The sequence below is a fragment of the Trichechus manatus genome, unplaced genomic scaffold (assembly GCF_000243295.1).
Source record: "Trichechus manatus latirostris isolate Lorelei unplaced genomic scaffold, TriManLat1.0 scaffold00327, whole genome shotgun sequence".
Classification (NCBI taxonomy): domain Eukaryota; kingdom Metazoa; phylum Chordata; class Mammalia; order Sirenia; family Trichechidae; genus Trichechus; species Trichechus manatus.
The window spans coordinates 146,587-166,825 of record NW_004444263.1 but is presented as its reverse complement, the minus strand read 5'-3'; the positions used below and the strand labels follow the sequence as shown (position 1 = coordinate 166,825).

General features: G+C 54.0%; 2 protein-coding genes and 1 non-coding gene across 3 annotated transcripts in view; 1 reads left to right on the top strand and 2 right to left on the bottom strand.

The window, feature by feature from the left end:
* Nucleotides 1-4,329, top strand: part of BAG6 (BAG cochaperone 6) — a 12,133-nt gene extending 7,804 nt beyond the window's left edge. Inside the window, exons 17-27 of the mRNA XM_023725523.1 lie at nt 1-234; nt 401-570; nt 748-801; nt 931-1,033; nt 1,122-1,246; nt 1,409-1,555; nt 1,662-1,721; nt 1,822-1,965; nt 2,051-2,158; nt 2,688-2,834; nt 3,126-4,329. The exon at nt 1-234 is cut by the window's left edge and continues 20 nt beyond it. Coding sequence (XP_023581291.1) covers nt 1-234; nt 401-570; nt 748-801; nt 931-1,033; nt 1,122-1,246; nt 1,409-1,555; nt 1,662-1,721; nt 1,822-1,965; nt 2,051-2,158; nt 2,688-2,834; nt 3,126-3,221 — 1,388 coding nt within the window. The 3' untranslated portion in view covers nt 3,222-4,329. The remainder of the gene's footprint in view (nt 235-400; nt 571-747; nt 802-930; nt 1,034-1,121; nt 1,247-1,408; nt 1,556-1,661; nt 1,722-1,821; nt 1,966-2,050; nt 2,159-2,687; nt 2,835-3,125) is intronic.
* Nucleotides 4,330-4,460: 131 nt separating this feature from the next.
* PRRC2A (proline rich coiled-coil 2A) lies at nt 4,461-19,520 on the bottom strand. The gene is made up of 31 exons (XM_004390739.3): nt 19,390-19,520; nt 17,323-17,497; nt 16,477-16,654; nt 16,050-16,149; nt 15,891-15,963; nt 15,424-15,567; nt 15,110-15,261; nt 14,828-14,907; nt 14,540-14,682; nt 14,122-14,212; nt 13,793-14,009; nt 12,898-13,372; nt 12,265-12,455; nt 11,840-12,137; nt 11,272-11,482; nt 9,185-11,068; nt 8,527-8,798; nt 8,248-8,378; nt 7,863-7,992; nt 7,674-7,759; nt 7,230-7,463; nt 6,796-6,936; nt 6,608-6,676; nt 6,317-6,490; nt 6,034-6,116; nt 5,636-5,846; nt 5,448-5,543; nt 5,086-5,298; nt 4,878-4,972; nt 4,689-4,779; nt 4,461-4,601 (listed from the first exon to the last, which is right to left on the bottom strand). The coding sequence occupies exons 2-31, from the start codon at nt 17,432-17,434 to the stop codon at nt 4,461-4,463; spliced, it is 6,516 nt and encodes a 2,171-aa protein (XP_004390796.1). The 5' UTR covers nt 17,435-17,497; nt 19,390-19,520.
* On the bottom strand, nt 16,833-16,963 carry LOC111819239 (small nucleolar RNA SNORA38). The gene has a single exon (XR_002822981.1). It is a non-coding gene; the product is annotated as a small nucleolar RNA SNORA38 (small nucleolar RNA).
* Nucleotides 19,521-20,239: the final 719 nt, after the last annotated feature.

The window sequence follows — 20,239 nt, the reverse complement described above, 5'->3', positions numbered from 1 at the left end:
AACAGCAGGCCACACCCCCACCAGGGTCTCCTTCTGGAGGTGCAGGGAGTCCCGGAGGCTTGGGTCCAGAGAGCCTGCCACCGGAGTTTTTTACGTCAGTGGTGCAGGGTGTGCTGAGCTCCCTGCTGGGTTCCTTGGGAGCTCGAGCCGGCAGCAGTGAAAGTATTGCTGCTTTCATACAGCGTCTCAGTGGATCCAGCAACATCTTTGAGCCTGGGGCTGATGGGGCCCTCGGTGAGCATAAGGGGGGTGCCTTCATCTTCTTCAGGAAGGGGCAACCGGAAGACTAGATGGCCTTTGTTTAGGGGATGTTCTCAAGGTGGGGTGAGGCTGACGGACTGGTGGTGGGTGGGCAGGGCTGGTGGTAAAGGCCCCTGCTAACTTCTGCCCTTGCCCCTAGGATTCTTTGGGGCTCTGCTCTCTCTTTTGTGCCAGAATTTCTCCATGGTGGACGTGGTAATGCTTCTCCATGGGCATTTCCAGCCACTACAGCGGCTCCAGCCCCAGCTGCGATCCTTCTTTCACCAGCACTACCTGGGTGGCCAGGAACCTACACCTGGCAATATCCGGGTAAATGAAGGCCCTGGGCCCCAGAGCCCTCCTCCTTCCCAGCTGAAAATCTCCATTCCTGACTCTGTTTCTCTGTCAGTTAAAGCTGCAACATGTCAGCCTAAGCCATGGGGGTGGCAGCAGGGAAATGTCTTGAGGACTGGGCTTGGGAGTAAACCCGTGTTGTTCCCCCTGTAGACGGCAACCCACACATTGATCACTGGGCTAGAAGAATACGTGCGGGAGAGTTTTGTGAGTAGTCCTTCCCCCTTCCTTTCCTCTCCTGTTCGGGACAGGACGGCTGCTATTCCTTACACCCTCCTCCTTGACTCCTTGTTTCTGAGTGGTCCTGACTTTGGGTCTTTGTGTGTTTTGTATCAGTCTTTGGTGCAGGTTCAGCCAGGTGTGGACATCATCCGGACAAACCTGGAATTTCTCCAAGAGCAGTTTAATAGCATTGCTGCCCACGTGCTGCACTGCACAGGTCAGCGTGGCTGGGCCAGGGTGTGTAGGGTGTGCTGGAGGGGCAGGGCTGCGAAGTGCCAGCATTCATTCTCTCCATCTTTCCACAGACAGTGGATTTGGGGCCCGGTTGCTGGAGTTGTGTAACCAGGGCCTGTTTGAATGCCTGGCTTTGAACCTGCACTGCTTGGGGGGGCAGCAGATGGAGCTGGCCGCTGTCATCAATGGCCGAATTGTAAGCACCACCCATTCCTGCTTTTTGTTTCCTCAGGTGTCCATTCTCTTCAGCATCTTGCAGTTTTCATTTTTCTCTTCCAAACTGCCATTCTGTATCCTGGATCTAGCTTTCAAAGACTGTCTGGGCTTTTATGATGCTGGCCTGTTTGCTTTCCCTCAGCGCCGTATGTCTCGTGGGGTAAACCCGTCCTTGGTGAGCTGGCTGACCACTATGATGGGACTGCGGCTTCAGGTGGTACTGGAGCACATGCCTGTAGGCCCTGATGCCATTCTCAGATATGTTCGCAGGGTTGGCGACCCCCCCCAGGTAAGGGACGTTAATACCTATTGCATGGGTTGTGGGATCAGGGGACTTGAGGGAACTGGAGAGATCTGAGAGGGCTTTTTGTGTTGTTCTCCTTCCAATTCCACAGGCACTTCCTGAGGAGCCAATGGAAGTTCAGGGAGCAGAGAGAACTTCCCCTGAGCCCCAGGTACCTAGGACAGGTTGAGGGGACAGATAATTTAGAGGGCTAGGGGAGGATGGCTGGTGGCTGAGAATTCTGAAGCCTGGACCTTTCTGCTGACTCCCAGCGGGAGAATGCTTCCCCAGCCCCAGGAACAACAGCAGAAGAGGCCATGTCCCGAGGTCCACCCCCTGCTCCTGAGGAGGGCTCCCGAGATGAGCAGGATGGAGCTTCAGCTGAGACAGAACCATGGGCAGCTGCAGTCCCCCCAGTAAGTGTCAGGAGGTGACCTGGTGGGCTAAGGCAGCTGAGAGTTGTGGGAAATCACTACTTCCTCACCTTACTTTCCTCCCCAGGAATGGGTCCCTATTATCCAACAGGACATTCAGAGCCAACGGAAGGTGAAACCACAGCCCCCCCTGAGTGACGCCTACCTCAGCGGTATGCCTGCCAAGAGACGCAAGGTTGGTTTGCTTCTTCCCTGAGGATTCCTTTTTATCCAAATATCCCTGTCATGCTTAGACTTAAACTGTTTTGAGCTGGAAGGAATGCTACTTCCTTCACTTCTCTTCAATTGATGAGGAAACCTTTCTGGGACTCCGATTTGTTCAAGGTTATCATGTAACCACACAGGACTTTATCTTAGTTTTTTAGCAGTCCTGTTTTAGTTCCTCAGTTTACTAATCCACAGGTGACTGGGCCCATTTTTTTTAAAGAGGGCTTATCCTGTGGATTAGCAAGTACTGAACCCTGGATGGCTTGACCCATCCCGCCTCTTATTTTGAAAAGCAAGTTCAGCACATTTGAACACTTTTTGGCCAGAGCCAAAAAGAATTAGGAAGGCATTCTGCTGTCCAAACCACCTATGGTTTATTCCCCTTCTCTCCGCTAGCATGGAGACTCAGTGGTTGACTTCATTGGAAAGGGTGAGCCTGGGTGGTGCTGTTGGATCTGACCTTGATCCTCTTTTCCCTCTCCAACCGTGTCCCCCAGACTATGCAGGGTGAGGGCCCCCAGCTGCTTCTCTCAGAGGCTGTGAGCCGGGCAGCTAAGGCAGCCGGAGCTCGGCCCCTGACGAGCCCAGAGAGCCTGAGCCGGGACCTGGAGGCACCAGAGGTTCAGGAGAGCTACAGGCAGCAGGTGCCCCCATCTTGAAACAGAATAGGGATTGTCTAGTGGGAGGGGTTGGGCTAGGGTCCTTCTTCTCTGATCTCTTCAGAGATGAACTGGTCAGTCTGGGGCTACCACTTGATGTGGTTTCAAGTGTTTTTTCCTAGAGGCACTGGGAAAGCCCAGTGATACCTATTGGGCTTTGTTTTGACAGCATGTGGCTGGTGGGGGAAAGCATTAGCTCCTGAGGGATGGCCTTGTGTACTTGCTGGGACCAGAGGGCCTCAGCCAGTGCTTCTCCAACTTGTCTGCTCTCTCTAGCTCCGGTCTGATATACAAAAGCGACTGCAGGAAGACCCCAACTACAGTCCCCAGCGTTTCCCCAATGCCCACCGGGCCTTTGCTGATGATCCCTAGCTCTTTGCCCTATGGCCCTGCCTCATCAGTGGACTGTTTCCCCATTTTCCTTCACAGTATTTAAGAAATAAAAGTCGGATTTTCCTGGCTCTTTGGTTTCTAAATTGTCTTAAGTAGTCTGAGCACCTTAATCTTGTATGAACTTTTTTTTTAAATTAATATCCCTAGGAGCCCAGCCTAGAAGCACAACGGTTAAGCACTCAGCTGCTAACTGAAAGGTCAGCTGTTTGAGGGAGAAAAGACCTGGTGATGTGCTCCCATAGATTACAGCCTAGGAAACCCTACGGGGCAGTTCGGTCATCCAAGGTCACTGTGAGATAGGGACCAACTCGACAGCACACAGCAGGAACCCAACTATACCAGACAGCTTTTAGCATTTTCCTGTAAACAGACACATTCTACCGTGTTTGTTCCTGTAGCGTAATACTAAAATGTGCAAGTGTTGACAGTTGCACGTTTTCAAGGAACTTTTTTTTGTGCAAAAGCATCTTGCCTATAAATGGAAGAAACCTATTCCAGGTGTATGCTAGGATAGAGCTCTCAAACTATCTGGCAGTAAACCTTTCAGTCTCTGAGCAGCTGCAGACTCTACGAGAGGCATTCTGAGGCCAGGTCGTAAGCTCTACAGTTTCCACTTGGGCGTTTTGGAACACAGGCCCAGAGGCCGTTAAGAGGAGTGTCAATGCTAGAAATATCCTGCTGGAGAGGGCACGTGGAGCCATTGGCTGATGGCTCAGTGGAGCTCCACCTTCTCAGTATCCTAGCCAGCAAGGCCCCAAACATGTGAGTGAAGGTGAAGCCCTATGGGACCAGCCCGGCTGTCAGCTGCAGACTGGTCACCACCTGGCTTCACCTGCTGGCAGATGAAGCAGGGCTCTGCCAAAATTCCCAATCCATAAAATTTTAAGACACAATAAAATGATGGTAGTTTAAATTTTGAAGTAGTTTGTAACTGAAATCAGTAAAATAGTTCTCTGACAAACTAGTCTACAGATAGCATGATGCTATAACAATGCAAACAACTAACCCATCCCCAAAATCATTTTGGAAATATTTTTTTAATCCTTTTATTATTCTTTTTTAACAAACAGCCCCAGGGATAGGGGACCAGGGGAAGGGAGTGGAGGGGAAGCGAGGCCCCAGCCCCACAACCCCTCCCCACCCACCCCTTTCCCCCTTATATATTTATAATCTATATACAAGTCCCGGGGGGGTGGAGGGCAAGGGGGAACTCCCCCCTCAGCGGGGTGGGGGCAAGCCAGGATTCTTGTCCCCTCGGGACCCAGGATCCTCTGCCCGTCGAGAGGGCCCTTCTTGAGAAGGCGGCCCTGTCCGTTCCCAAGGCCTCGACATCCAGCGCAGGGCATCTGGGGGGGAGGACTAGGGGGCAGGAACATGTGAAAGAGTAAGTCATACTGGGAGGACGGGGACAGGAACTCGGATGATAACTTTTGGATTTAGTTTCACCTGCTGGTAGAGGTCAATGCGCTGAGTGCGGAAGACTCCGCTGTAGGTGGAAGGCGGGGCCTTGAGACGAGAATTGAGGCCAGAGAAGGACCTAAGGGAGGAAGAATGTTTAAGGCAAGTCTAGGACTCAGTTCCAAGCATAAGAAAGTCCTTGGGGATGGAGTTGGTATCCCTATTCCCTTCTCTTACCTTCCAGCTGGGGGAGTACGTGACGACCCAGGTCCCCCAAGGTTGCTGCTCAGTTTTCGATAATCCTGGAACGGCTTTAGTTCTACTGAGTGCAGCTGAAAAAAAAAATCTCGTGAGCCTCCAGCCTCTCAATCCATGCATTTTTGAGATACTGAGTCCCTACCCCTAACTCTTGGGAGTTCTGTACGCCTCAGTTCTGGTACCTTACCTCTGCTCGCCCCAAGCTAGGGGGGAAAGGCCTGGCAGGTGAAGGCAGCACCCGAGTAGCAGGAGCAGGTGGGGGCCGCACAGCCAGGCTGGGGGGCTGCAGAGCAGGGCCCACAGGTAACAGAGAGAGGGAGGGTGGGGCAGGAGGCGGCGCTGGTGGCAGAGAGCCAAAGTTCATCACGGGCAGCTGTGAGTCCACCATGGGTAGAAGCATCTGTTAAGAAGAAATTTGACTATGTGTGTTGGAGTGGGGGGAGGAATGTCAAGAAACCCAGGAGCACACAGTCAAACCAACAACAAATAAACAAGCCAGAGGTTGGAAGGAGAAAATGGCATGAAGGGGAAGAAGAAAACAAAAGGTACCTGCTGAGCAGGGGCCCCTGAGGGGAGGAAGCCATTTTGGCCACCAGGTTGCAGAGTAGAATAAAAATCCGAGGGGGATGGCAGATCCTGGCGTACCTGTTGGGAAATGGGCGAGACATGTCAATGCCTCCAAAAGCATTCTTCTCCAGCCTCTAACTGCCTAACCCTAACACCTGCCCACCTCTTACCTGAAGCAAAGGTGGGTCTGGCAAAGGGCTGGGGCAGAAAGCTGGAGAGTAGAGAAAGGAAGGTGGAGGGTAGAGAACTCCTCCAGCCGGCAACTTCCCCAGTTCTGCTGCTTGCAGTGCTGAGAAATCCAGAAACTGGCCCTTGAGAGCCACCCCAGAGAGCAGTGCCGAGGGAGTGGCTGGGCCCGGGGGTAGGTATAGGGGATGTGACCTGAAAAGAAAGTGAGAGGGGGATGCCAGTCAGCTGAAAAAGACTTAGGAAGCCACAGCCATTTCTTCCTTTAGTCTGAGTAATGCTTTAGGTTCACTAGCCTTTGGTACCCTGTAATTGTCCTCTTTTCTCTTCCCTGAAACATAGTCCCACTTCCTTCCGAGATCCACAGGCATATAATCCTTACCTGTAAGTGTGCAGTGAGGGGGTGCCAGGGCGGAAGCCCCCATTGTTGGGATGTAACTGAGAGTCTATGGCTCCCCCAGAGACCTACAAGAGAAGAAGAGCAGGGCTGGAAGAACTCTAGTTTTTCTGGTCAAGAAAAGCTTACATACCCTACCCACTGGAGTAAAAAATGAGAAAAATGGAATGACAAAAAAAAGAAATAGTGTTTTAAAGCTGTACAAACTTGAAAAGGCTTAGGTATGAAACAAGGCAGGCAGATGGATGGGATGGGAAACGGGGCCTACCTGAGAACCAGGAGGCCCAGGGCTGCCATAAAAGACTTCAGGGTATAGGCGCTGGCCTGAGGAGGTGGGTTCAGGGACACAGTGCCCAGAGCCCAGGCTTTTGGATTGTGGCTCAGCAGAGGCAGAAGCAGAAGCACTGGGAAGCAGCTCCCAGTCTCGGGATATGGGGATGGCCTATGAAGGAAAAGCTTTGTCAAGAGGGTGTCAAGACATCCTCCATGCCCAAATCATTCTCAGCAATCTTCTCCAAAAACCAAAGGCCTTTCCACCAACTCTCACTCTCCCACTCACCTCAGGGACTGATGTTAGCTCCTTCTCTGCTTTTAAGCTGTCTCCTACCACTAGACACAAGTCTGAATCCTGTGGTCACGAGACGGGAGATTATTCCAAGATTCAGACATGTCTCCTGTGTCACACCTCCAGCCCCTCCCTTTTCTCCACTCAAACTCAGTATACCCACAGATCCAGTCTATGCAAACCTTGTCACTGGTGCCAAATTGGACTGGGGGGCCAGGTCGATGGGATGCCCGGAGGGGGCCAGGCTCTGGGCCTCGGTCTGTACGCTGTGATCGTTCTGTGCCAATGGGACCAGGGGGCAGAGGCTGCTCCTGGGGCAGCTCCTGGGTTGGAGAACACAGTAAGTGGAGTTAGATAAGGAAAAATCCGTTGCTGTTGATTCTGACTCATAGCGACCCTAAAGGACACAGTAGAACTGCCCCACAGTTTTCAAGGAGCAGCTGGTGGATTCGAACTGCTGACCTTTTGGTTAGCTCTGAACCACTATGCCACCAGGGCTCCCAGGGAAGCCAAAATTAGGGGCTCCCCAGAACATGAAGACAGAGGAAAGTGGAAAGACAAATGGCCAAAGTTCAATTCCTGGAAATACTCCCCATATACTTTCTTGATCTTTTACCTTTCTGTCCCCATCATGGGGGGCAGGTGGCCGTCTCCTAAGAGGTTCAGAGGGTTCAGAGCCAGGTGGACCCCCACTAGAAACAGCATTCAGAGGTGAGGGGCCTCCAGGCCGTTTGGGTGGTCCCTCTGCTGCCCCCTTGAGTCCTCCATCAGGGGAACTTCGCTGGCTGCAGGGACCTGATGACACCTGAGAATCCCCACTCAGGTCTACCCCGCTGTCAGACTGACTCATCTGAGAAGAGAGGAGTCGGCATTAAGTCAGTGCAGAAAGCACCCCAATACCTGTCTGATCCACATATAACTATAAACAGACAAACTAAAGAAAAGAGCTCCGTGAGAGGGCAGCCCCAGACTCAACCCAAAACAGGTGGGGAAGTATGGCCAGTGCACCACAAAATCTCATCTCCAGACAGCCAGGTGCTCCCTTCCCAGCCTTGCTCACCTCAGTGCCAGCCACGTCCTCAAAGGGGCTCAGGGGCTCCATCCAAGGCTCCATGGAGCCGGGCCGGTAACTCTTCTGGCTAGTGGCTAGGGAGAGGAGCACCAACCAGAAGAGAGGAAGTGAAAGACAGTCCTGAAGCTCATCTCTTGCTCTAATCCCTCCAACTTTGATTCACTCAGTTTTACTCACCAGTATGTAAACGATTCCAGATGTGAGGGGTCAGGGCCTCAGTGCCTGCATCTCCGGACTCTCCCCGAGGGCCTGGGCCCTCGGGCTTAGGGCCCAACAATCCAGAGCTATGAGAAGATGGCAAGGATTCCTATAAGATTAAGAAAGACCAGAGCCAAAACATGAATTAGGTGGGAACTGGGGAATGCTGGCAGCTAGGACATACAGCGAGGTGTGGTACCAACAAGGAGAAATCAGACATGTTAGAAACAAGCAGTGACTAAGAGTGAGGACTCAAGAGTGTGAACACAATGAGAGGAACAGGAAGAGAGTGAAGAAAAGGTAACCAGGAAGAACTTCAGGACAGAGAGAACAGTTAAACACCATCTTGAGCCCCATCCCTCACCTCTTGTAGCAGCTCCGGTTTTCTGGGAGGCCGTTCGCGACGTTTGGGGGGGAAGGGATTAACCCTGGCAGAGTCCCGGGAAGTCCCACCCAACCCCCTCACCATCGGGCCTGGCTCCTCGAGGTGGGGGTCTGGGGAAAAGGGAAAACTGTCAGCAACTGCCTTGCTCTATCCCTTACCCTCATTTTCCCAACCTGTGCCACCTCTCAACCCTCCCCTGCCAGCACCTGGCCGTCTCCAGAGGCAGAAACATTCCCACCCTTCCCTCTTCCTGCTTACCAGTACTGACACCATTGCTGTTGGCCCTCTGGGGGTCATACTGGGGTGGGGGCCGAGGGGAAGGACTTTGAGGGGTTTGGGGAGGCCCAGGCTTGGGCCTTGGGTGCCCCCCTGGTATAGCTGCACTCCCTTGACGGTTGCTGAGCTGGGCCAAAGCCTGTTGGATGCCAGCAGGGTTGCTGTGGATGACTTGGTCCAGGCGGAAGACAGCAGAACTGCTAGGGGGTGGGGGAGGCAGAGGAAGTCCTGGGGGCCGCTCCTCTGGGGGCCGGCTGGAGACAGAAGAACACCAGCTCCAGTATTCACTAATCATTACCCTTCCTCTACAAGTCAAAACATCTCAGACTTCCTACTTCTTTTCCTTTCAACCTTCCCTATTCTATGTTAAAACCAAGGTATTTTTGAACCATTCTCTGGATTTCTATGTATACAGATCTACACAGAGCGGAAAGCAAAAGACAGGGTATATGAAAGTTCCTGATGCTAGCAACTGCTTTCCAGCTACTTTACCTAGACAAGGAAATCCTAGTTTTTACTGAGCCCACCTATCTTCACATCTCAAACCCCAGTGCCCAACTGCATTCCCCACCGCCCCAGGTTTCTCCCCTCCTATAATTTTTTAACTCTAAGAATCATCTAACAGTCTGTCCCCACCCACCTTCGATTCTTAGGAGAGGGCCAGCTCCTTTTGTCCCCTCGTCCTGGGCCAGTCCTTCCCCCAGGACCCCCGCCACCTCCTCCACTGCCGCCGCCACTGCCGCCAGTCTTGCCCCCTGGGCCTGGGCGCCGGTTCTGCCGTTCCATGCCTGGCCGCTGACTCGAGAAGCTCCGCTTGCTCAAATCCTTGGCTCTCTGGCTCAGGTCTCCACGGGGCACAGCGGAAACGCCTGGTCCAGCTCCACCCCCAGTGCCTCCAGGAGCTCCCACAGCCTTAGGGGTCAGCAGCACTGGTGGGGGAGCCTCCTTGTCCCCCCGACGCTCACTGGCAAAGTCGCTACTCTCCGATGCAGTCTCCCACTCCTCATTAGCTTGGTCTGAGTTCTGGTTCGATAGATCAGGAGATTTGGCAGCTGCCCGGCGAGGCGGTGGGGGCACTGCTACTGTTTCAAGGGCCTCCTCAGGCCCTGGAGCAGAGGCTGGCAGAGCCAGGGAAGAGGGCTTGCCCTCAGCCCCTCTAGCAGCATTCTCTCGTTCCTGTTTCAGCCTTCGGAACCGAGGCGGTTTGTCCTGCTGCTGTGCCCTCCCATGCCGCCTCCTTCTGGGCCGCTCACCATCTTCCACACCCACACCCACACCCACGTTGCTGCCTCCACCACTGCCTCCCCGAGCCATGGGGGACAGAGGCCCTGGGATCAGCTTCTCTTTCAAAGGCTCCTTGCTTGGTGGCAAAGGGCCTGCTAGAAGCTTCTTGGGGGCCAGGGACTTTGTTGGAGGGCTCCAGCCTGGGCAAATGGGAGGAGGAAGGGGTCGCCCACCTCCTCGGCCCCGGCGTGACGGCACTCCTCTGGGAGTGAAGACTCGCCCACCCCGGGCAGTGGAGAAACGGGCTGGGGCTGGCGAAAGGGGAGCTCCTGGTGGTGGGGGTGCTACAGGAGCTTGAGTGAGTACTCCCTCCTTGGGTGGAGGGGCCTCCTTGTCTGAGGGGGCCAGGTCACTCTCATGGGTCTCACTGCCTGTTTCTGAGCCCCGCTGCCGGCGCCGCTTGGGGATTTCTTCATACTCTGAACCCTCGCTTCGCGTCTCACTGGCAGTACGGCCTCGGGGAGCAGAAGGGTGGTTTGGCCCCCCTGCCCCCGCTCCTCGCCCATCGTCTCCGCGAAACTCTCGGTAACTGCGGAACTCCCGGCTTCGGGCTCCCCGCCCTCGTCCCCCATAGGTACCCCGAAAACCCCTCCCTCGGGCAAAGTACTCACCCCGGCCCCGACCTCGGCAAGAGGTCGGCCCCACCCTTTCATAGGAATAGTCCCTCCGGAGCCTTTGAGCAGGGGAAAGATTCCCACTGGGTGGGGGCTCCTTGGGGCCCCCCACCTTCCCTTTGGCCATCTTGAGTAAGTCTGGCTTTGGGACTTTGGGGGTTTCATCCCCCTGTTCAAGTGGCTTGGGAGGCAGCTCTTCGACTTTTGTAGGTGGTGGGGGTTTCTTTATAGGCCCAGCTCGGCGGGGAGGGCCCCCTGGCTCCTCCAGAGGGATTCCCCGGCGACTGCTGCCTGGACGAGGGCCCCACCGGGTTTCTGTGCGGCTCTCCCTGCGTGGTGGCGGGGGGCCTTGGCCGCCTCCTCCAACCCCGCGGGCAGGCTTTCGTCCTGCTTCTGACCCTGTCAACTGCGGAGTCTCCTCCTTGGGGGGTTCCTTCTTGGGTGGTGGAGCTTGTATCTTGGTTGCCTCATCACTGCCTGGGGGCCAGGGGAGTGGACGAGGCCCTGGGGGAGCTGGCTCCTCCAGTGGGAAGCGCGGGATTGTTGGCCCAGGGGCTCCATTCTCAGGGAAGCCTGGATAGCTGGCCAGATAGGGTGGTGGAGGAGGTACTGGAGGGGTCTCACTCCTGAAGAGGGAGAAAAAAAAGAATGGAAATAAGTTATCTTAGGAGAAAACCGGGACTAACCAGGTAGGGAGAGAGAACACTTTATAACCTGGGTGCTCCTTTCCAGGTTCATGCCTACCATCTAACCCATAATCCAAAGTACTTTTTTTCCTAAGCCCAGTCCTCTCGCTAGGCATACACCATATCTCACTAGTCAGACTCACCTCATCCCCTTGTCATCTTCATCCGCAGCCTGGCGCAGGGGGGATGCCAGTGGGCGGGGGTCGGTGGGTGTGGTGGCAAAGACGTCTCCTACCCAGGCCAACTTTGGATCCACGGGTGGGGTAGCCCGTTCGCGGAGCAGAGGGGGAGCGTGACGTTCAAATGGCTCTGAGCTTGAGCCCCCACTGTCTGAGCGCTCCCGGGGAACTAGGCCTGAGAAGATAAAGAAATATTTCAATAACCCTTTTCACAGGACAACTTGCCCAAAAAGATCTCTCCAGTCTAGTCCTCCCTGTCAAGTCAGTTCCTCTCTTGTTCCCAATAAACTTGGGTCTGGTCTGCTCTTATACACCAGGATTATACACTCACCTTCCCTCCAAATAAATTCTGGCCAATAAAGAACCCCTGCTTACTTCTCCCCTAAAGCCCATTCCCCCAACAAAGAGCTATCTCAGCAGGGCTAAGCATATGCCCTTCCCTTCTTCACTGGTGGCCCAACCTCCCCAGTGAGACCTCCCTATCTACCTCAGAGGGTCAAGGGGTTCCTCTGCCCCTCCTGTGGTACCTTACCAGAGGGATGCACACTGGGAGGGTAGAAGTCCAGAGGTGGCCGGCCCTGGAGGAGCCGGGGGTCCACATAGGGAGGTATCATCATCCAACGGGGATCAAAGTTCATTGGGGGCATGGGTGGGGGCCGGCCCAGAGCACCTGGGTACAGGGCCTTGGGGGGCAGTGGTGGGGCTTGTGGAGTTGGCACAGCTCCCATGGTCACAGGCTGTGGTGGTGATGGGGGCACTGGGGCAGGTGGGGCAGAGCCCTGCTGGTGCTGCTGCCACTGCTGCTGCTGTTGCTGCTTCAGGAGCTGCTCCTGGGAAAAAGGGGATGACAGAAACATCAAAGCCCCCAAAGACAGAAAAAGAATCAGTAAAGAACAAAACAAAACAAAACACAAAGGTGGAGAGGCAACCCTTACGAGGGCAGTAACCGGACCTCACCTGCTGCTGCCGCTGGAAGCGAGGAGGCAATGACTTCTGATACTTAGGGTAGCCCAAGCCCTGGCTAGGGGGCTGCCGGGTGGGACCAACCCCATCGCCCTTGGGTTCCGCCTTTGAGGCTGGGGGTGTAGCTGGAGAAGGAACCTCTTCTGGTGATTCAGGACCCTCTTTTGAGAGCAACTGGGGTTCCACTGCATTGAAAAAAAGAAAATTCAGAGTGGCCAAGTCCATCAACAGACATTCCACAAATACCCGGAGTATTTCAGCCCTCACCTCTACCTCCTTCTCGGAAGATTGAGGAATAAAAGCCCCAGTTCCCAGTAAAATCCATGAAAATACTTCCTGATCCCTCAAGAGCCAATGGTGGTGGCAATAAATTCCTACGAAGCCACCAAAAGAACAAATACTATCTGTCCCACTCTAGATCTATGGAAAGTGGTTTTAGGTCATCACTTATTCTGGAACCCAGGTAATAGAACTTTGTCTTTCTCCAGTATCTGTAACATAAGGTTTGTTGTCCAAAAAAACAAAACAACTGCCCTCTCCACCTACTCCCATCCTTACCACTCCCGTGCCCTCAACCCAAGTAGAAAAAACATATGACACCTGGTAGTACTATCCCCATCTCCCTACCTGGGCTGGCTTCGAAGCTGCCACTGCTGGTGCTACTGGTACTGCCACCACCACTCACAAGGGTGGGAGCTGGAGCTACACCTAGAGTGGGGGTGGACTGGGCAGGAGGGGCCTGTGCTGGCTCTTCAGGTTCTTTCTCTGGTGCTGGGGCTGGTGCCGGCGGTGCAGCTGGAGGCATGGAAGATTCTTTGGGGACTGCAGGTGGTGGAGCAGGGGCAGGTGGGGCAGCAGGCGGGACAGCAGGCTCTGCCTTGAGCCGCTTGTCAGGTGCCCCAAACTTCTCATCAAGCCGCTTAAGCTTCTCAGCGCAGGCTGCCCTGCGCTCCTCCTGCATGCGGCGCTCCTCCTCCTCCCGCCGTCGCCGGGCTCGCTCCACAGCCAGGGAGATCTCAGATGACGACTGCTTTCGCCTCTGGCGCCATGCCTCATCCTCGTCTTCGGGTGCAGGGGGCTTGCAGGGAGGGCCCCCGCGATCCTGTCAACATGGAGACCAAGCAGGGCCGAGAGTATCAGTCATTTAAGTTTATCACCTCTTTCACACATCAATAAATTGCCTCTAGCTATGGGATGCAAGGACCAGGTCTCTGGGTTGGTGGCCTTTCTGGGTAGGGCCAAACTCATCACCCTTGTCTTTTGTGTTCCCCTCTCCTTTCAGGTACCCAAACCACCAGGCCTCTTTGTTCTTCCTCGCTAGCATCCTAACTTCTCTTCTTTTTCACCCAGACTCCCATAACACCATGTTCTAAACATTTTCAGAAAAGTTCTGCAGCCTCTCCACCGCAGACAGTCCACTTCCGGGCCTCCCTCCAGCTTCTTCAATTACTACTGTTTCAACTACTTCACTGACACTCATCTCCCACAACTGACCCTCTCGACCCTCATTGTAGACACTCACTGGGTAGTCCCCAGGGGGGCCCCAGTTCCCAGTGGGGCCCCTGTGAGGTGGGGGTGGGGGAGGCTTTGGGGCAGGAGGTCCCGGCTCTGTCTCTGGAGGCCGAGAAGTCTCTGCCCAGGCCGTCTTGGGAGGGGGCGGTTCGCTGCCGGGGGAGTTGCCCTTTTTGCCATCTGCTTCAGGGGGCCGTTCCTCACCAGCAGCTGATTGAGAGTCCTTGCTGTGAGCAGACCAACAGTGGAATTAAAATCAGCTACAGCCCAGCTCCTTTAAGAGTACATCACTACAAGAGAAACTGAACACCCTCCTCTCCCCATATAGTCCTAACTCACTGGCCCTCAGCTCCCTCCTCATCGGAGTCTCGCCCGTCTTCCTCATCGCTGAACTTGAGCTTTTCAGTGTAGTCGACCTCCTCATGGGCCCCTGAGGGGAAAAGTGAAGGATAGTAACCTAAGCATTTTTCTTTCTAATCTCAGCTATCTTCCTGGGACGAAGCGAGCAGTCTGGAACTATAATGGGATGCACTACCAATGCTATGCCCCCTTACGCTCCCCTCTCTCTGAAACTACATCCACATCTCTGAGTGTTACCACATTCCACCCCAATTCTCACTTCCTTTTCAGCACTTTGCCAGGGCTTGGCTTTCCTCCAAGTATCTCCCCTGCCCTTCATGTTATGCTTTCCCCTTCATACTATTCATCAAATTTTACCTTTCAAGACCCAAACTCCTGACCCTTATTACCTACTTACCTGCCCAACCATCATCATTCTCCTGGTCCAACTGGTCAAACTCTTTCAGATTATCCTCTTTAAGAATGGAAGGCCGACCCACAGGCTCTACCAGGCGCATTGGTGGCCCTGAGCCCCGGGGGCCTGCCACACGGGGGAAACGGCTACGTATAGAAAGGAAAATGAGAGAAAAGATAAAGACGCTATGTTGTATAAAATATACAGCACTAGGTCTCCTGGCTAGAAAACCAACTCCTCCTCGAATAGGCCTCCCCTGCCCCCAACCAAACCCAGACCCGGATTGCTCACCTGGGCCCATCAGGAGTGGGGTATCGGTAAGGCCCCTGGGGTCCATAGGGTGGAGGAAAGGGGAGATATGGAGGATACATCTGCAAAAGAGCCCAACAGTAGCTGCTCAGAGGAATAGTCAAATAACCTGCTAACTCCCTAAACCTAGTATCATCCTCCCCACCCTCATTCTATCCCACAGGCTCCTACTTCCCAACCATTCCCTCCTCCAAAGACTAAGTCCTGATTCCTAAACCCCTAGTTTCCAGTGCAACCATGCCAAAACAGGATATCCAAACTCACGAAGGGCGGCATCATTCCGCGGTAGGGAGGGAACTGGGGTGGGCCGGAAGGCTGCAGCCCCCCCCGGGGCTCATGGCCGTGATGAAGTTTGGAGTCTGGGCCCTCCAGCTCATCAGGGCCACGCCCACCTCCGTCCCTCCAAGTTGTAGAATCTGTATTTTGGAAAAGAAAGAAAAGCGATTAATGAGTCAGGGGCAAGTGAACATAGCTGAAAAGGATGAGGAAGGTGAATAAGCCAGCACTTGGCAATAAGGAAATGTCCTGGCCAAAAGGTAATGGAATAGGTGAATTGGAACCACAGAACGACCACTTACTTTGGGGGCGGAGGCTTGGTCCGGGCCCAGACGACTGTTCGGCAGACTCCCTTTCCTTGGCAGCCTTGTCCTGGTCTCCAGCCGCCTGCAGGGTCGGAAATTCCTCTCGAGAGAATCGTGACAGTAGGCTTGATGCCCTTCCACCTGTTGGGGTGGGGGTGCAGAACAAGAGAGAGTAATATGTCTACTGACGACCCACCATGGGAACAAAAGGCTCTGTGTTAAGTACCAAGTCATCAGGTTCCTGCCTTCAAACCCACCCCCTACAGATTCACCAATAAGCAAGGTCAGTTCTGGAACACCCCCTCCTCTTGCAAATCCGAGACTTAAACGTGCCCCATGACATGGCATATGGTATCCAAGAGTTAGCCAAAGAGAAGGGAGGACATGTCACTGAGGGCAAACAATTTAGGGCTCCTCCTTACCACAGTGCCTAGACAAAGCTTCCCAAACAGCCCTACACTCACCATCTCCGTGTGCTCCATGAGTGACGCTGGCTTGCGCCCAGGACTTTACCCCGCTTGGAACCGAAGGAGTGCTCTAGAGAGATGATGAATGGTGATGTGGGTGGTGGAACTACAAGCTCCCCCTACCCCTTCTCCAATAATATCCAGTTCTCCAGGTACCTCGGGGGCTGCTGGGGGTCGTTTCGGCTGGTTGGAGGCAGGCGTCTGTGAAGCCGGCAGTGGCTGCGATTCCGGCGGCTGAGCGGTTGAGGCATCGGAACTGAGGGAATAGAAGGGTGAGAAGGTTATCCAGAGACTGAGATGTCTCCCCTACTTCTCCAACTGGTGGAGGGTGGGGACTGAAACCAGGCCCATCGCTACTACTATGTATATCCTAAAACAAAATGTTATAACCGTGTCACCCTATACAGGCTGACTTCTGTTTCTTCATGCTTTCTGTCCATCTATGAGAAAACTAAAGGTACCGTCCGTTAGTTATGTAACAAAGGACCCAGAATAGGATGGAGAAGGATCTCCAAACCCCAACTCAACCTGAAGTTCAAAGTTAAAATACTCATCACTCTAGGTATCCTAAGCCTCTGTCTACCTCTTGGGGTCGGACTGCTCCTGTTTGCTTGCCCATCCTGTTCCGTCTTTCGGTACTAGTGAGACGTTGGGGTCATTGCCTTTGTTCTCGGCTTTCAGGCTTGGAAGGTTGGCTGGGGGTGGCATACGTCGGGCAATGGCAACTTTCCCAAGACTCTGCAGGCCATGGCGAGGGGCAACTGGAGAAGAGGTGAAGGGGGTCAAAAATGACTCACATGGAAAATTTGACAGCCTCCCATACTATGTCCTGTTTGGACAGCCTCAATGTCTTACTAACCACTTACTCCAGACTTCTCTTAGAAGCCCATACCTTCCCCTGCCAAGATGCCTACTGGGATGGCTAAGATGCATTACAGTCAATGTGGGATGGGTGAGTTTGAGCCTGCGAGGGGCAAGCTGGCCCCAGACTTCTTCAAGTCCACATTTCTTTGCCTCCAATTCTTACGTGTCCAAGGACAGGGAACCAAAGACACGCCTTTGTAGGAGGATAACTGGCATTCACTCAGAGCCCAGCACCCCCTACAGGACCCAAGGTAAAATTGGGAAGTCTCCAGTACTTCACTGGTCTTTCAATAACTCTACTATAACCCCGTTTCCCTTCAAAAAGCTCTGAAAACATATGCTCCATTTATGCTTATATGCATATACCCATCGCCATCCAGTCGATTCCAACTCATAGCGACCCTATAGGACAGAGTAGAACACCCCCATAGGGTTTCCAAGGAGTGGCTGGTGTGTTTGAACTGCGACCTCTCGGTTAGTAGCCTGAGCTCCTAACCACTGCATCAGCAGGGCTCCCCATTTATTCTGACTCCACTTATTAGAAGGATCGTTGCAGGGCCCTCACCAGCGGGTTTCTGGATCTCTAAGGACTTGCCCTTATACGTATCAAACAGGTTGAGCGAGGAATACTTCTTTCCATCCTTCCCCTTGGCAGTCGGCCCCGAGCGATCGGACATTGCGCTGGAAGCTCATTGAGTATGTTGGGTCCTGCAGGCACCTCCCCCAAAACGTGCCGGAGCCTGTGAGTCAGACACCAAGTACTTCAGTCTCTGCCCCCTTCACAGATTCCAACAGAAGCCTAGAAGCTCCCTTTCATCCTCATTAACAGCCCAGATATGTGACCCTCTGGTGTCTTCTCTCTCTTCTGCTTGTTCAAACTCCCCAGTTCCTTTAAGCAACCATGTCTACTCAGCTTCCTTATAGTCCAAATGCCATGTTCCCTCTTTCCCCCAGATACCTCTTGCCAAAGAAACCCAAATACAAAATCTAGCGTCCTCCTAGTATAAACACTCTCCCCTTTGTGCCAGTCTACAAAGGGCAGCAGCCTCTTCATTATTCCAAGTAATAATCTCTTTCCCCTCTACCAAAATCATTTCACAGACCTACAGTAAAACAGGGCAAGCATGTCCAAGCCCCGGAGAAAACCAGAAAGAGGCATACAACTCCATTACACAAACAATTGAACTTTAAATCCCCTATTTATTAGACACCAACTCCCTGACCATACCCCAGGGCCCTGTGCCCCAGCCTCCATTCCCAGCAGCCTCCAGTCCCATCTGGGCAGGTTTGCAGGAAGGTATACTGTGAGTTTAAGGATTTTATGAGCTTGCTCAGCCAGACTGGGGGGTGGTGCCAGAGAATCCCCATGGAACAACTGGGGCTTTACATACTCCCAGGCCACAGAACCCCAAGTGTTTGGAATACCCCATTTTTTCCTAAACTTGCCACCCATCCCAGCTCCTGGAAAAATCTGGTCTCCAGAAGAAATAAATACTGGAAGGTACTGGCTTAACTTAAATAGATCTAAGAAAAACAAATCACCATGGAGCTACCCCCACAGCACCATGTAACCATGGGGCCAAAGACAGGACCAAGAGAACCATCTTCATTTTCCTAATGACCTTATGTAGTCATTCCTTTCCCTAATACCCCAGCGTCTGCTCCTCACCCAGGCCCTACTTTCCTGCTTCAGTTCGTTCCAGAGTGACCATGCATTAATTTATTTGGGGAGGGGGGGGAGTGGAGGTTGGGGGAGGGAGGCAGTGTAAAGAGATGGTAGGCGGTGGGAAGAAAGCAAGGAAATCCAGAGGGAACCCGGGTGAAGGCTAAAAATATAAAAGGAAACAACTTTATGACCAGATAGAGATGAGACTATTGGGGTATGTTTTACAGATATTTAATAAGTATGAAAATATACGAAAGAAAAAGAGAAAAGTCCTGGAGTGAAAACACTAATACAGTAGAGGATGAAAATAATTATATGGAAGCAGGGATGGTAAAGAATGGAAGAGAGAGAGAGCGTAAAGAGGCAGTGTTTAGAAACCCAGGGGGAAAAGGGGGGTTGCGATAGAAAGGAAGGTGACACGGAATACGAAAAACGAAAAAGCAGAGGAGGGGAAATTGAGGAATGCAGAAAGCAAAGATGTGGGATAACAGCAGAGTGGGAGTGACTCGATGCCAACAGGGGCGTTAAGAGGGGGGACCAGAGTGCTGGGTGATGGGAGGGGGTCCAATATGGAGGAAAAGAGGCTCCCGTAGAAAAGGACCGGCGGGGGCAGTCCATCCCAGGGCGGCGGCGGGGGAGGGGGCCCACAGAGGGGAGTGAGAGGCCAGGAGCGGAGCAGAGTGGGGATTACAACCCCAGGAACGGGGGTCGCCCCATGAAGCCAGGAAGGTGGGTAGGAAAGGAAAGAGCAGGTTATAGACCCTGAGAGAGCGGCTCGGGGTACGAGTTCGTGGGTGGGGGCACCGGAGGGGGAGGGGCAGGCAAGCTCCAGCGGCAGGAGGACAAAATGGCGGCGGCTAATGGCAGCTTCTCCTCCCCCCGGCCGTCGCCGCCGTCGCCGCCGCCGCCGCCACCACCGCTCCCGCGCCGGAAAAGGGCGTCAGCTCTCGGCTCGCCTACACTCACCTGGCCGGATGCGCGGGGGTCCGGGACCGGTGCCTAGGGGCTCCCCGGGACGGGATGGAGATGGGGCGGGGGCGGATGGCGGCGGATGGCGCCGGGTTCGGCTCCTCCCGTCTCCCTCGCTCACTCCGCGGCTGGGCTCCGACTAACGGCCCATCCGGGCAACCGCCGCCCCCGGGAGCGCCCCCACCACCTCCCTCCGCGAGTGGGCACGCCCACTTATTTGCATAAAGGGCGGGGCGCCTTCTACCCCGGCACTCTTTACTTCCAGGGCTGTCCTTATTTAAAACAGGCAGGGCGTGCGGAGTTAGCGGGATCATTTACATAAAGAGGAGGTACTTACAGGCGCTAGGACACCGGTTGGCTGTGGAGGCGGGCCTCTGACGTCGGGCGTTGATACGTGTAGAGGAGGCGGGAATGCGGCGCCGGCCGGTCCGGCGGTTGGGACGCAGAATTTACACGACGAATTGAGGAGAAAGAGGTGGAGCGTGCGTCATGCGTTCGTGGAAAGATGGGAGCGGAGAGACGTAGGGCGCTGAGAGTGGAGGGCAGCTACGCAAGATCCGTGGCGCTTTCAATGGAGAAGAGGAGAGAGGATAGGGGCGGGAAGGATTAGCCGCTGGTGGGCGGAGCTTACGTAGACCCAAGAAGAGTCCCCGACGCACGCGTCCTTTCGCGAGGGGTGAAAGCACCAGAGGGGTGGCGCTTTCCTTTTATTAAATCACGTCATGCAAATGAGGTGGATAGACAGGCCAATCCAAGGGTCCAGGGGAGCGTGTCATCAGCACCACACAGTGTAGGCATTCTTTGGGTAGCTCTGTTTATTTGCATAATGCAAATCGTTGGAACAAAG

Coding starts and splice junctions, on each gene's coding strand:
- PRRC2A (XM_004390739.3), bottom strand. CDS start 17,434: ATGTCCGATCGCTCGGGGCCGACTGCCAAGGGGAAGGATGGAAAGAAG. Junction 15,262..15,423: donor ACCAAGCCTCCGCCCCCAAA/GTAAGTGGTCGT, acceptor TCCAAAATACAG/ATTCTACAACTTGGAGGGAC. Junction 5,544..5,635: donor CAGACCCACCTTTGCTTCAG/GTAAGAGGTGGG, acceptor ATTTCCCAACAG/GTACGCCAGGATCTGCCATC.